At 43.6% G+C, this 15,568-nt stretch overlaps 1 protein-coding gene and 1 long non-coding RNA gene across 3 annotated transcripts in view; one reads left to right on the top strand and one right to left on the bottom strand.

The window, feature by feature from the left end:
* The first annotated feature begins 8,178 nt into the window (after window positions 1-8,178).
* On the top strand, window positions 8,179-14,149 carry LOC310840985 (amine sulfotransferase-like). Of its 2 annotated transcripts, none has more exons than XM_083731482.1 (7): window positions 8,179-8,328; window positions 9,916-10,060; window positions 11,096-11,304; window positions 11,842-11,968; window positions 12,738-12,832; window positions 13,453-13,633; window positions 13,975-14,149. In XM_083731482.1, exons 2-7 carry the CDS (start codon window positions 9,919-9,921, stop codon window positions 14,097-14,099), a joined length of 879 nt encoding a protein of 292 aa, XP_083587608.1. In that variant the 5' UTR covers window positions 8,179-8,328; window positions 9,916-9,918; the 3' UTR covers window positions 14,100-14,149. The 2 variants fall into 2 exon arrangements, with proteins under 2 accessions (XP_083587608.1, XP_083587609.1); XM_083731483.1 differs by having other exon boundaries at window positions 8,221-8,332.
* Window positions 9,708-15,568, bottom strand: part of LOC310841073 — a 58,789-nt gene continuing 52,928 nt past the window's right edge. The window contains exon 3 of the long non-coding RNA XR_014562324.1: window positions 9,708-9,778. This is a non-coding gene — a long non-coding RNA (uncharacterized lncRNA). The remainder of the gene's footprint in view (window positions 9,779-15,568) is intronic.

Here is a 15,568-nt window from a genome sequence, read left to right as displayed (position 1 = left end):
TCCTTAGAGAGCTTAGGGCCCAGGTATTCTTGGAACAGGGCCCAAGCACGGGAGATATGAAGGGAGAAGGCTGCACTTTGCCACGTCCTGAAGGTCTAGGAAAATTTAGCCCAAGGTCCAACCTAGGCCTGAGAGCAGCAATCAAACACATCAGGCCCTGGGCAAGTTCTCAGGAGCTCAGAGGGGCACATCACTAGTCCCAGCCTGACCCCACTGCCCATCTCTGAGAAACCTGGGCTGGAGTTGACAGCAAAGCAGTGAAGAAGCCCTCTGTATCCTACCCCCGCAATCTATTGTCAAGAAAGACTTCTTATGCCATCTTGTTGCATGCCACCCCAATTTTGAGCAGTGCAAGATTCCCGGGGTTCCAAGTGCTCTTTCTCACAAAAAGGGTATGTGACTATTCCATGTTTGGGAGACATTACACTAAAAGAATGTGCATGTTGATCTTGGAACCTCCCAATAAAGGTGCCGGATTCTGTGCAGCAACTAGGGATAGCATTTTGTGACAACCTGGCGTTACAACTATCTATTTGACCACCACAGTGCCAGGCACTCTTGGAGACTGGGAAAACATGATGGCCATTGCAAAAAAGTGAAAGCTTTGAGAGTGTTTTTCAGGAGCAGATGGAAAGGCTCCTCTTCAGGTTCTGCTGGAATATTAGTGGTGAACTGAGTCTACTTCCAACTTGAGAATACTTATACAGTGGTGCCTCGCAAGACGAAAAGAATCCGTTCCGCGATTCTCTTCGTCTAGCAGTTTTTTCGTCTTGGGAAGCAAGCCCATTGACAGCTTAGCGGATTAGCGCTACAGCGGTCTAGCGGCTTCTAGTGATCAGCTGTTAAGCGGCTTATCAGCTGATCAGCTGTTAAGCGGCTTAGCGGCTTAGGAAAAGGGGGGGAAGCAGAAAAAACCCGCGGGGACTCGCAAGATTTTTTCGTCTTGCGAAGCAACCCCATAGGGAAATTCGTTTTGTGAAGCGCCTCCAAAACGGAAAACCCTTTCGTCTAGCGGGTTTTCCGTCTTGCGAGGCGTTCGTCTTGCGGGGCACCACTGTACAAACTTTTTCTCTGTCTTGCATGCGTGTACCAATTGTCCACACAATTGGTACACACATGCATTGGTACACACAAGGGACACGGGTGGCACTGTGGGTTAAATCACAGAGCCTAGGACTTGCCAATCAGAAGGTCAGAGGTTCGAATCCCCGCGACGGGGTGAGCTCCCGTTGCTCGGTCCCTGCTCCTGCCAACCTAGCAGTTCGAAAGCACGCCAAAGCGCAAGTAGATAAATAGGTACCACTGCGGTGGGAAGGTAAACGGCATTTCCGTGTGCTGCTCTGGTTCACCAGAAGTGACTTAGTCATGCTGGCCACATGACCCGGAAGCTGTACGCCGGCTTCCTTGGCCAATAAAGCGAAATGAGCGCCACAACCCCAGAGTTGGTCACGACTGGACCTAATGGTCAGGGGTCCCTTTACCTTTACCTTACCAATTGTCCAGATCTTGAGAGATTTGCTGATGTCCATCTAAAGCTGTGTTGGAACCAAGCAAGCAGTATTCTCAATAGAGTTCCTTGCTTAGGTCCTCCTCTAGAACAGGATGTGCATGTGTTATAGCATCTGTCAATCCATGTGTTGCAAATAATTGGTCAAGAGCTGTGATTGTTGGAACAGATGCTTGTGATTATTTGAAGGCATTTTGAGTAGAACTATTGCAGGCAAGAAGCAATTTCCTTGTAATGGTCCTACAAAACCAATATGGATACTTGATCATTTCCCAGGTGAAGATAAGTCACTTTGGTGGGTTACACCAAATTACTGGGCATGCATAACTGTGTGATATAGTATAATTTCAGAACTGTAGAAAAAGTAACATAAAAATTACAAGAGCAGTTTTATTGTATGCTGCTTGTCATTTACTCACCTTTGGCCCCTGAAGAATGCTTGTGCAATTAGCAATCCATGTGTTGCAAATAATTGGGGGATAATCTTGATTGCTGGAACAGATATTTATTTTTATGGTACTGAATAATCTCTTTGAAAGCTTCATTCCTAAACAAATTTATTATGAGGGAAAGTCTTATTGAGCACACTTGGCTTTAATTCAGAGGACAGGGCTGCTTATCGCTCCCTCACCTCACCTCACCTCACTCCCCTGGAGAAAGGTTGCGCAAGAAGAGTGACAAAGTCTGATTCCAGAGGAACTCCTCTGACCCCAAGGATGATAAACATTGCAAAGGGCCCTCAAGTGTATCTGAGTGGGTTTGAAAAAGATAAATGGGAGAACTTTGCAATGATTAATCAGAATTCAAGCCCATGCCAGCCTATAGGAAAAAAGCTGCACCTTCATACTGCATGTCAATTCAAGGCAGTGAAGTTTGATAAGAGACAAGTGCACCCAGAATGTATTCCTTGCATTGTTTGACACACATTCTCCTCCCTGTCATTCACTGAGCAAACACAATCACATCTGCTCAGGACACAAAGATGGATTTTAAACGCAAATTCTGCTGGGAGCACAACAAAGGGTTATGCCAAAGGCAGGTTTCTAAGTGTCCTCATGAGTGTGTGGTGGTGCCCACCTGGTATCGTCATGTTTCAAACGGAGGCAGCAAACTGCAGATAACAACCTCCTTTGCTTGGCTTTCACTCCCATCAAATTTTCCTCCCTGTGTCATATTTTAAACATTTATCCTAATAAGGAAGCAGCCTCCTATTTGTGGCATGGTTTTTCTCAGGGTTTTAGAATACTCTTTTGAGTACTGTCAGGTACTCTTACAGCTAAAGATTTTCCAAACCAAAAATCTGTGAGGGAAATGCCAGAGTTTGCCAGGAAAAAAGATAGAAAAAGAGGTCAAGGCAGGCAGGTGGCAGCCCCTTCTTTAACTCCCCCCTCAAAAATTTTACATTGATAAAGTTATGCCTATGGGCTGTTCGGTTGCCTGTGCAGCGTTTGAAACATTTAGCACCTTTCTGGACTGGGCTTTGCGTTATAGAACCAGTTAGCAGTTTTTCATTATCTAGATGATTTTTTATTGATTGGGAAATCAAATAATTCTGAATGTGCTTCTCTTTTAGAGGCTTTTGCTTCCTTGACGCAGGAGCTGGGAGTCCCCTTGGCAGCTGACAAAAGAGAGGGCCCAGTTACAACGCTCACCTTTCTTGGTATTCAATTAGACACCATCGCCCAATCGTCCCTTCTGCCCCTGGATAAGCTGGTTGCCCTTAAGGAATTTATTTTGCAAATTCTCCCCCTCAGGAAGGTCACCCTCAGGCAGATCCAGTCTCTCCTGGGACACCTTAACTTTGCCTGCAGGGTAGCATCCCCAGGGTGACTTCTCTGTGCCCGCCAGGCTAGGTTATCTGTGTGCCTTAAGTCCCCACATGACAGGGTCCACCTGCCCAAGTCTGTCAAGGCAGATTTGGAGATTTGGCTCAGGTTTCTAGAAAATTACAATGGGATCTCCCTATGGCAGGACAACCTTAAACTGTTTTCAGACTTTCAGGTCCAGTCAGATGCCACAGGGTCCCTCGGCTTTGGAGTTTACTTTAGGGGGCGATGGTGTGCTCAGCGTTGGCCTGAAAGCTGGCAGGGTGAGGCCATCACTCGGGACCTTACCTTTCTTGAGGTTTTTCCCCATAGTGTTGGCTGTGCACCTTTGGACTAATGAATTTCGTGATCGCCGGGTGTGCTTTAGGACAGATAATCAAGCAGTGGTGAACGTCCTGGCCAAACAGTCTTTGCGTTCCGAGAGGGTTTCTGGTTTGCTTCACGCATTCGTGCTGCTGTGCCTCAAATTTAATATAATTTTCTCTGCCAAATTCATCCCAGGCGTTAATAATAATCTCGATTTCAGATTAACCACTTCCAGTCATTAGCACCTCAGGCTCACCTGCTGCCAGAATCTTTCCCGGACCACCTTTGGAACCTTGGAAGCGTGTAGTTATCAAGGGAGTATTGGCCTCTGTGGCACCTTCCACTCTCAGGTCGTATAAAAAAGCCTGGTGTGATTTCTTGGAATTTCAGTTTAAGGAGATAGCTCTCATGCATGGTATTCCGCCCACTCCTGATCATGTTCTACAATACTTGGCACATCTGCATAACTTTGGGCATGCTGCAAAAACTTTTAAAATTCACATTGCTACAATTACGTTCTTTAGCAAATCAACATTTTCATTTGACCCTTGTGCAGACTTTATTGTCCATAGTGCAATCGAGGGATGGAGCAGGCTTCAACCCTCAAAAAAGGATGGCAGAAGGCCAATAACTTTTGGCCTTCTCTGTTTGATACGCAGAAAACTTAGGTCCATTTGTTGGTCAAAATATGAAGCACGATTATTTTCCGCTGCCTATGCTGTTGCTTTCTTTGGAACCTTGAGAGTGGGGGAGGTTGTTGCAGAAACCCATTCAAATAGTACCTCATGGGGCCTGCTGTTAGAAGACATTCAGTTATCTAGTTCTGAGTTGGTATTGCACATTCAGCGGTCAAAAATGGACCAGAGCGGCAGGGGTGCCTTGATCAAGCTAGCAGCATCCAAACATCAGGGCCCCTGCCCAGTAAAAAACATCATTTGAGGCTTAGATCTGCCTATGTGGTCCCTTTATTCATACATGAAGATGGTTCCTGCTTGATGAGACACCAGTTCCCGCGTGTCTTACGTAAGGCAATTGATGCCTGTGGTTTCCCAGACTCCTTTAGGATTGGAGCAGCCACTATGGCGTCCCATTTAGGCCTCCCAACAGATAGGATCAAGGAACTAGGTCGCTAGAAGTCAAATGCTTATAAGGGATACATTCGCAAGAATCAGTAATTCTCAACTGCTCACCTGTATTTTCAAAATCCATAGTGCTCAACCCTTATCTGTCTTTTCATTTTCTTATTTTCCAGCTTCTCCAGGTCTCCAAATTTGGATCTGTGGTCATAGCATTGTTCATTGGGCCCGTGTGTGCATGGTCAAGTGTGGCATCGGCAATGACCTTGGTCTGCCATCAGGTGTTCGTGTTTCCTGGATTTTAAGACGTGGCATGTGTTGGGAAGAGTTTATGCCAGTAGTGAAGGCAAATGCAGCATCTTTTGGTCCTCCCGACATCTTGATTATCCAGCTAGGGGAGAATGACCTTGCCTTCAGGAAGAGTGTGGACTTGTTTTTCCACATTAAGAAGGACTTTGATGAACTGGCTGTATTATTCCCAGAAACAGCTGTGTTTTGGTCCTTCCTTCTAAAAAGAAGAGTGTGGTGTAGCAGTCATAACCCTATAGCCATTGACAAATCCAGGAAACTTCTGGATCGTGCGGTGGCCCGCAAGCTGCTATATATGAATGGCCATGTGATTGCACATCCTGACATCCGATTCAGCGATGTGTTTCTGTTTCGTGACGATGGCATCCATCTTTCCGATCAAGGAAATGATGTGTGGTTGGCAGACGTCATCAGAAGTGTTAGGAATTAGTTGCAGCAGTGAGGGTATTGGTGGGGAGCTTTTTGGCTCAGGTTGTGGTTAGGCATTGGAATATGTGTGTTGTGTTGGAGGATTGGGTATGCGCCATCATCTACCCCTCCTCTTTTGGGTATTCCGTTAAAGGAATCCAGAGGACATGGATCCTGTCTGATGCCCTGCTAGTGGCTAGGTGGAGGGTGGAGGGTCCTCAACTCACAAAGTCTTATTCCAGAGGACCTCATCTTACCCCAAGGGTCATAAACTTTGCAAGAGTGCCAAAACTCTGACCTGAGCAGATTTGAAAAAGTAGTTTGATGGGAGAACTTATTTGAACTCCAATATAAAATTGCCTCACAAGCATTTTAGATGGAGGAAGCATTCAATTCCTAGTGAATGACAATGATTAATCAGAATTCAAGCCCATGCCAGCCTATAGGAAAAAAGCTGCACCTTCATACTGCATGCCAGTTCAAGGCAGCAAAGTTTGATAAGAGACAAGTGCACCCAGAATGTATTCCTTGCATTGTTTGACACACATTCTCCTCCCTGTCGTTCACTGAGCAAACACGATCACATGAAAAAATCACAGATTCCATCATTTACAGCTTATAAGAATACGTAAATAAGAATGGTTCTTTGTGCTCTTCCAAGAGTTTAGCAGCACCCATTCTTTGGATCTCAAACTGTAACCAGACTCTGATATTTATAAACCATCACAATATAATTTAGTACAGGTTGAGTCAACCAGTCCTATTCTCAGCAAGCAGTAGGTGTGCCAGGATCCATCTCTGCTTTCAAAGTAAAAACTGTCTCTGCCTCTTCTAAGTCTTAAGGGTATGGATGAGTAGAAAGGTGTATCACAAAATCTGAAGATGTGTGAATTTTGATGGATGAACTTTATGTGAGGAGAATCAGAACTGAGGAAGTTGAAATTAGGTGGACTTGCATTAAAACATTATTCAGATTTCTCCCCATTCCTGCTCTGGAGTACTATTACTGTCTGCCTAGCAACTAAAGCTGATGGATAAAGGACCCAGGAAACCAACATCTATCAGCCAGGAATGGCTTGTAAGGATACTGAAACATCTATCGCTCCAGCATATGAAGTCAGCATCATTTATTAGGAAACACAACTGAGATTTGCCATCCTTTGAAATAAAAAAACCCTGCAACCATAAAATAAACTACGATTTCACAATCTCAGGGGTGCTGTATAAAAAAACCCCGTGATTTCGTGGGAGGAGAACTGAGGCAGGGGGAGATAGACAAAGTTGTGGACCTGCTCAAGCCTAAGACATTGAAAGTGGTTTGCGTGGGCAGGCGGAGTCCCCCCAACCCCAGGTGACCCCCGAATGGAATAATGACTCAAGACAACGTGCTATGGGATTAAAACTGGCCACAACTTTATTAAGTTTCAGATGTAGGGAGACCGTGGCTCAGGCATTGGGCGTTTATCCTTCCCAATCCCCAGCCGGGGATCTGGGAGACTTTAGGGTTATCCAGAATGTGGGGGGGTTGGGCTGGCTCTGGAGAACATATGTTCAAGCAGAGAACCTGCCCCCCGTTTCACCGCCGTTGGAGGGGAGAGCAATGAGAACCTCTTGGTGTATGGCCAATGCCTCCCATCAAGATCCCTTTAACGGGGAACCCTAGTATCACTGCCACAAGGGAGGGGTGGGTCACCGCTTCACACACACCCCATTTAGGAAGATAGACTAAAGGATTCCGCCCAAGGCCTGAAACTGCCACCCAAGGCTGCAGAATCGCAGTCTTGTCGCCACTGCCGCTTCAGAGGTAAGATTCATCTTCTGTTGTGTGGAGAGGATGGTCCCTCCCCTTACCTGGCCAATCCCCTGGCAACGCCTCCCCAGGCGGGATTGGGCGATTGGCTGAGGTAGGTGGAGACCTCCAGGTATCCAGCCTAGGGAGGATGAAGCCAGCCCAAACTACCAGGAATCTCACTGGGATCAGGGGGTCTGAACGTGACCATGCAAAAGGCGCCACAATTTGATGTTGGGAGTGGTCATTGCAGGATAAATTTGGACAGTTTAGCAAGGAGAATACAGGAAGACAGCAAGTGCATTTTCTATGCAAAGGTATTCCTGAAAACATTAGCTTTAGATGATAAACAAAAACAAAATGAGCCATTTCTGCATGTGGCATTGTGTACTGCAAAATAGCTTTCATGGAATTCTGACTAAAATGACTGGGAGCTGTCCATCTCGATGTGGACTCTGAAAATTCTTCAAAATCTTTGAAGGGTGGGAAAGCTTGCTGCCAATCTGTTGGATCTGAAAGTTTATTCTTGGACATGAGTCATGTTTGATCTCAGATAAGCTGTGCACAAATGAAAAAGGTTTCTACTTTTCTTGGATAGATTTCTAAAACAATCCACGCTAATTATTTAGTAAGTTTTCTTAAAACAAATAGGGATTATTTTGAAGTCAAAGTTGGTGTTATTGGGGTGTAAGTCAGTGCAGGCATGTGTGTACAAATAGACATCCATTGGTGAATCTCAGGTCTCTCTTACCATTTGAGCCCATTTTCTACTAGCAGACCAGATGTAATACTGCTTTTATTTCTTAAACGGACGAAGACCACTGTTGATATTGGCTGTGTAAAGAAATAAGTTCTCTCCCTGTTATTCTTTACATTATCTGCCTCTATGCACCTGTGTTACCTTTCTTTTCTTACATAACATGCCAGGAATGATTTACTAAGGAGGAGCCATCGGTTTAATCCAACCCTTATTATCTAACAGAATTCTATAAAGCAGTTTCCTGGAGAGCTCTGAACTTGAGCCTTCAAAAGCTGAAATACTCCAAGCTACAGAAGAGATCGGTCTCTCCCTCTCTCTCCCACACTTTTTGACTCTAAAAACAAAAGGTAGGTAAGTTTTCTTGTAATTTAAACTTTCCAGGGCAAAGCAGGACTACTAAATGACAAACAACTAATCAACTCTTTCATGCATGAGTCCCGAGGGGCAACAAGATGCATGAAAACTCTTGTCACAGTTCATATTCTTTTCTGGTGTCACACAGAGTGCACCACTTGTGCTACCAGAGAGTAAAAGTTTTTTTAAGGGGATTGAATGTGAACTCCAATTGTGCAAGCAGAACCCTGCTCATTTACGGTATATATTGGAAAATCAACCAGAGTATTTTTCTTGTTACTATTTTGTACATATAATGTTTTCCACTAAAAGATTGTTGCATTTCTTAGCGATGACACACAAGACTTATATAGAGAATTAAAGTGATTTTCAGGCTTCATGGCACTTTATTTCTTTATCAATTATAAGCAACTGAATATTGTTATTTCTTTTATTTACTTTATAAGCCATCCTTTCGTCTAAAATATCACAAGGTGTTATATCTCGATTTGGTGCATCATATTATATATTATGGCTTGAAATGTCCCAACAGGTATAAAAGACAAGCAACACACTGGCGACAACTTTGGTTTCCTCAGCACCCAACCCAATGGAGCCTTGATCTTTCTCCCATAACAATTCCCCGCCTCCTTATACCATGCACTGAGACCACCCTTGCAAGTGCCTTCCTTGTCAGACGCTACGTGGGAGGAGAGAAATTGGCACAGGGAGGAGGCAAAAAAAGAAGAAGAAAGATCTATCTTGGCAGTGGTGTCTCAGTATGGGAACGCCTGCCCTAGAGGGCCCATTGTATGTGTAGCCAACTCTCTGTATTATCATAGATGAAGCTGAGGGCAGCATTCCCTCCATGGAACGTCCTTAGGCACCACATTCCAGCAGCAGTTTCAGTCAGAGCTGGCAATGGAAGCCAGATGGGCAGTGAACAATACCTTTCTCTTTACCACTCTGTCTCTCTTTCCCCTCTTCGACATCCATTCAACCTCAAACATACACAGAGCCATGTGTCCCCTTCATCCAGCATCCACTCATTTTGCAAACACACATGCATGCACTGTCTGTCGTCGAGAGAGTAGAACAGAAACAATCTCTCCTATGACCCCAGGAACAGTCAGAGGCTAACACTGAAAGAAAAACTGGTTTTGCCCCAGGCAGACAAGAAAATATGTCATCCCAATTTCTTGAAGTGGATCAAGAACTCAGGAGGAATTGGCAAGAGTTCCCAACAGACTTCAGTCTTTCATTTCCCCTGGCTCCATTTACAGGGAGCAGTTTTTTGCTTCCTTCCCACCTCCCCTGAGTACAAGAATGAGTGTCAGGATGGCAGCACTGACCAAACAAAAACAAAAACAGACATAAAGTAGGAGGAAAAGAATGCTTTGTTGCCTCAGTGATGAGCCAAGTCTCTGTTCTAAGGTCTAAATGATCGACCTTTATGTTGCTCACCTGTGATGGAAGAGAAGCATGGGATTCTGCTATGAGATCTGCAAAAACAGTAGGATTTCACAAAATGACACCTCTATTTCTTTGTGATTTCCCGTTGTTGCATAATAGAGGTAACTGTTCTCTTTATTCTTATACAGGCAATGGAACCAGATGAAAAATATGTTTTCACATACAAAGGATTTTATTTCCAGCCAGATTTGGTTTCAGTGGAGTACTTGGATACCCTAGAGGATTTCGAAATAAGAGACAGTGATGTATTTTTAGTCACTTATCCAAAGTCAGGTAAGAGTGCATTTTCATAGGACGAACTATGATTGCTATTCAACCATGATGGATATCCACATATATGTAAACAGTATCCATATTATACTAAGGCGAATTTAAAACCAAATGCAAAATTGAGGTGAATATGCGTAGTGTAGAACTTACCTGGTTACATAAAGGAGAACCGGGTCATGTTTGTTTGTTTTTTAAAAATAGGAGATAATGTGTTTTCCACCGGTGTCAACCTGTTTGAGGTTTTGAAAACAACATAAATACACATCAAAAACATTCAAATTTGCTTGCTAAGGGTTTATTGTATTTACTGACTTTCAGGATTTTGTATGTGGTTGTAAAATAGTGTTTGTAAAATTCTATTCTTAAAAAGCTTTCATCCCATGACTCTTTATTTCAGCTTTTATCTGCAACAACTTTGCCAGTATCCAATGCAGTTGTGCCCCACATGCAATAACTTCCAGTTCCCCACCAGAACTTCCTTCACTCTTCTTTGGAGTATTTTGGAGAACCAGACAACCTTTTTTTTTATTATTCCTTGGACTTTGACAATCATTTGTATAATGTGCTGCAAAGAATCTGGAATAGAGCTTTTGGTAGCTTTCTGAAAATTAAGGGAACTTATTTGCCAGTTTTGTTCTATCTTCCCAAATCCTCAAATTCTATGAAGCCTTTAGCTGAACTTCGCCTTTCTCATCCAAAATGGAAAGGAAGCCTTGGTCAATCTTCCTCAATCACCCATTGCTGCCCTTAATGCAGTGGTGGTCTGTGTGACACCAAACTTTAGTGCCCCCCACCTCCCACTTTCTATTTTATATCATAGTGGTGGCAACCTGTGCAGCCAGATCCCTGAATCTGCCTCTGCTTGCTGTGTTTCCCATGACTTCCTTCCTCTCCCTCATTTCTTTTCTTTAACAGTGTTGCAATTCAACAGTAACCTCCTCGATGCTGAGACATGTTGTTCTCAGTTATTTCACTCTGCAAAGTACTAAGTACATTCATGACAATGAAAGAATGAAATAGGCTTATTTTCATTTATAGGCACAATATGGACCCAAAATATTTTGAGCTTGATTTATCATGAAGGTCACCGAGATGGAACCGAAAAAGTCGACTTACTAGACAGGGCTCCGTGGCTGGAGTACAATATACGCAATGTGGATTACGACAGTCGCCCATCACCTCGCCTCTTTGCTTCCCATCTTCCCTACTATTTAGTACCCAAAGGATTAAGGAACAGAAGAGCAAAAGTAGGAAATGGCACATTTATTATTTGATAAAATTAAACGTTTGTCTTGCTTATTTAAATGATCACCTCAGTTTCCATTAACATTTCTCCATTTTTTAAGGCAGTTCATCGAGCTGCAATCCTTTCTCCATATGAATGAATAATGCTCTGTGCACCCTGAGCTTAGAATAATTCCCATGACTCCTAAGCAGCAAAGATGTTATGCTCCATCGTAGTAAAAGTCTTGGAGGATGCCATCCAACACACATAATAAGAATAAGTTCATTCAACACCATAGGATTGCTCTGTGCGTGTGACATGCATGTTCCAAAAGAGTAGGAGGCTGCCAGGGATATAAAGCAACTGGGAAGCACCAAGAATCCACAAGAAGAGATATCTGAGATCCATCCATTTATTATTTTAGGCATATATATCCCTCTTCAACAACTTGGGTCCAGACACATTTCACAACCACAGAAATAACTACAGAAGCAAAACAAAAGAAACAGTAGAAACAATAGACTCAGCAATAGAATGGAATTGGTTGTTATTTCTGCAGGTTGTTTATGTGGCCAGAAACCCAAAGGATGTCATGGTTTCCTTTTACCATTTTTCCAAAATGGCAGTCAAATTTGAAGAGGTAGAAGATTTTGGAATTTTCATGGAGAGGTTTTTGGCTGGAAAAGGTAAGGAAGATTTGCTATTCTAAAATGAATCACTCTTGTCCCTTCATCTTTATCCTCCTTTGACAACAGATTAAAGAAATTCTCTTTGTGATAAGGAACGTTTTCACAATGCCATGTCTGATGCTATAGGTTACTCTGAGGAAATTCCACATCCATGCATCACAAAGAGTCTCCAACTCAGACTCCAACTACACCATTTTATGCCACTGATGACTAGTGTCCATTGATGCAGAAGGTAGGGAATAGATCTAGCCAACTCCCAAAGGAAATTAGGTGGATTTATATTCTCTTTGCATCAGGATGCAGCAGCTACAAATCATTACAAGGTGCAGCCCCTATTCCTTAATCAAGTGTAGAGATTTGTGTCAAGTAATAACTAAGAAACCCTGACACAGTCTCTTAAATGTTGCAAGTATTAACTGCCACACCATATAAGGAAACTGGCAGTGTGGGAAGGAAGGGAGCTGGAGGAAGGCTAGACTGATCTCAGCCCACCCATCACTCTTCCATCACATTGCCTGGAAGCACAGAAGGGAGCCTTAAAATGCAGAACTCTTCTGCAAATTCTTTCTCTGAGAAAGTGTTTGGTGAGGTTGGGTGGTATTAGTTCAGCTTCTGTTTAATGGTTTGTACCACTGCTGGTTCTTAATAGGATTCCTTTAAATTGTTTTGATGGTGTTTATACGTTTGTACTGCTTCCCTCTGAATGTTTTTCCAAAAAAAATCACCTGATCTACATTTTGTGCCAACTCAACTTCTTTCTCATCAGTACTTGCAAGTTCATGGCTAGACCATGTAGAAGGCTGGTACTCTCACAAGGATGACTTCAATATTCTGTTTCTTACCTATGAGGAAATGAAGAAGGTAAGTTATGAAAATGCTATGCAGTCTGATATTAAGCATCCATCAAAACTCTCCTTTACAAAATGGAGGAAGGAAGCAATATGATCGTTCAAGTGCCCCCTTGCTAGTTTCATTTCCTTTCTAAAGTTTTTTTTAAAAAAGATCAGTGGGCCATGGAATTAGGAGCACCTTTTCAGACCCTAGACGTGAATGTTGTTCTGTAACTATTTCCCCACACTATAAATAAAGTGTCGTGATCCCAAGCAAGATATGTCATTTCACAGGCCCTCTGATGCTGAGGAGAGATGTCGCAGAACCTCCCTTGTGTCTGCAACAGGGGCATTTATTTATTTACTTGTGGGCTCAATTGAAAGAGCTGCCCCATAATATAATGCATTCTGCATGGCTCATGGAATAAAAGCAACAATGAGAGTATTATAATATAATATAATATAATATAATATAATATAATATAATAATATAATATAATGCAATGGCAATTATTACAAACTAGACAAAGAAACATGCAGGCTGCTTGTTTCCCTTGCTTGCTATCCTGCCTATTTCATGAGTTTTAGTCGCTAGGCTGTCAGATTTCTCTATTGTTAATGGCCTGGCATTAAAACCATGTTCCATTTCAGGATCTAAAAAGCTCTGTATTGAAACTATGCAACTTCCTGGGAAAGAGACTGACTGAAAAGGAGGTGGAGGCTGTCGTGGATCAGGCTACATTTAATAAAATGAAAGCAGATCCCAGGGCAAACTATGAGTTCATGCCACTGGATATCCTGGACCACAGCAAAGGGCCTTTTCTTCGCAAAGGTAAGTCAGTGGCAGTCGAACTGAATTGGCGGTGCTTGCAAAATCTCAAACCTTTGATAGGCACCAAGAGATGGTGATTTCATTTTCTCAGTCTTCATGAAACTCTCAGTTTCTGGTGTTTCCTAATTTTAGAGTTGTTCTATTATGTACTTCCCCTGTTGTTTTTTCCTTGTTCTAAATATGTATATTTAAGGGTGGCATATTTGTCTTTCCAATCTAGAGTGTGGAATTTTTTTCACACTGAGGGACATATACCCAGCTAGGGGTGGAATGTATCTGGAGTTATGGATATTTATTTGACCACCACAATGCACATTCTTTCTGTCTGCTTCCTGGGCCAGGCACTGTTGGAGACTGGAAGAACATGATGACAGTTGCACAAAGTGAAAGATTTGACAGTGTTTTTAAGAAGAGAATGGAAAAGCTGCCCTTCAAGTTCTGCTGGGACATCAATGAGGAATCATGAGTCTACCTTTAGCTTGGAAGGATGAAATAAAGTGCACTGTATGCATTTAATCCAGCCGTATTTGTAAGAGTTAGTAAAAAAACAACCCCAAAAAACTTTCATATGGATGGGTTAATAGCTTCCTAATGTTTGAATATGAGCAATAATTTTTTTTAAAAAACAATAAAATTATATTTGTACTGTCCACTTTTTCTCTTTCTACATTCCAACATGTCCTAATTTGTGACCCCATGTGCAAAAGTTAAGGAATACCAAGATATCTATTGGGATTAGTAATTGTGTTTTAATTTGGCAATGTTATAATGAGGCTACCATTGGATTATTGTAATTGAAATTTAATAAAAAATATTGCTAAAATAAGCAAACTAACCAACTATTGGTGTCTCAGATGCACTGGTGCAGGAAGCAGGGTACAGACCACCCCTGGTGTCATCCCTAAGGGGGGGTCACATTGCTGTGTGGCCCCCCGGATGCTCACCGCTCGCCCAGGGAGAAGGCCAGTAGTCTAGAGAACAAGCCTGCTGTGGAACAACGTTGTTGCCTCTTTGTAATGATTTCTAAGGGGTTGCTCGTGCGCAAGCAGGCAACTATCTCCCTAGCTGGGTGCAAACACCTGGCTGGGCTGCCAAAGTAAACTTTATCTGTCCGGACGCCACTTACCCGTGGCTGACTCAGTCGCTGGCAGAATCCGTGAGTGAGCGTTTCTTAAACTTCTTCCAGCAAAGAAGCTCTTTGACGCCTAGTCTCCGCCTACCCTCTCTGCGCGAAAGCCTTCTGCGCAAGGAGGGCGTGGGCAACGGAGGACCCCTACTCTCCCCGCTGGTCCCAGGCAAGGAGTCATGGGACCGCCTCACCGCTTCCCCCATCTGCCCCCCTTCTCCACTGGTGCTATGCTGATTCTCTTCCCCAGAAGATGGGCTGCTTCCCCCGATCCCTGGACGCTCTCTGGAATCCCTCTGGCTTTTGCTCTCTCCCCCCGGCACTGATGACAGTTCCCTGACATCCACCCCCTCCTCAGGACCCCTCTCACCCCTGGCGCGATTTTCCGATACATCCTCCTCTCTCTCCTCGACCGACGATGCGGGGAATCCCCTGAAAGAACTGTCATCATCTTCTGAGGATTCAAAACCAGCCTCCCATCCCCTCGGATCTCTTCCAGCTGGTTGAACCTCCCAGTCTGATTCTTCTCCCTCAGACACCTCCCCTCTCTCCTCTTCGGAGGCAGGAAAACCCACAAAGTCCCCTTCGTAGTCTGTGGGTCCAAATTCTTCCTCCCAGAATCTAGCTAATGGTTTGGGCTTACCCGGGAACAAACCATGAAACTCTTCCACCAGATACCCGTCAGTGATTGATTCAGCAGGGACCCAAGTGTTTTCAGACCTGGGTTCTCCCTCCCAGGCTACCAAGTACTCTACCTGGTGACCTCGCCACCTCGAATCGAGTATTTCTGTAGCTTCGTTACAGTGTTC

Source organism: Podarcis gaigeae (assembly GCF_964106915.1).
Source record: "Podarcis gaigeae genome assembly, chromosome: 3".
NCBI classification, from domain to species: Eukaryota; Metazoa; Chordata; class Lepidosauria; order Squamata; family Lacertidae; genus Podarcis; species Podarcis gaigeae.
This window is presented reverse-complemented; position numbering and strand designations above follow the sequence as displayed.

Bases quoted from the DNA above. Each gene is read 5' to 3' on its own strand.
- LOC310840985 (XM_083731482.1), top strand. From the start codon at position 9,919: ATGGAACCAGATGAAAAATATGTTTTCACATACAAAGGATTTTATTTC. The intron at 11,305-11,841 runs GTAGGAAATGGC...TTATTTCTGCAG, and splicing joins TAAGGAACAGAAGAGCAAAA to GTTGTTTATGTGGCCAGAAA. The intron at 11,969-12,737 runs GTAAGGAAGATT...CTTTCTCATCAG, and splicing joins GAGGTTTTTGGCTGGAAAAG to TACTTGCAAGTTCATGGCTA.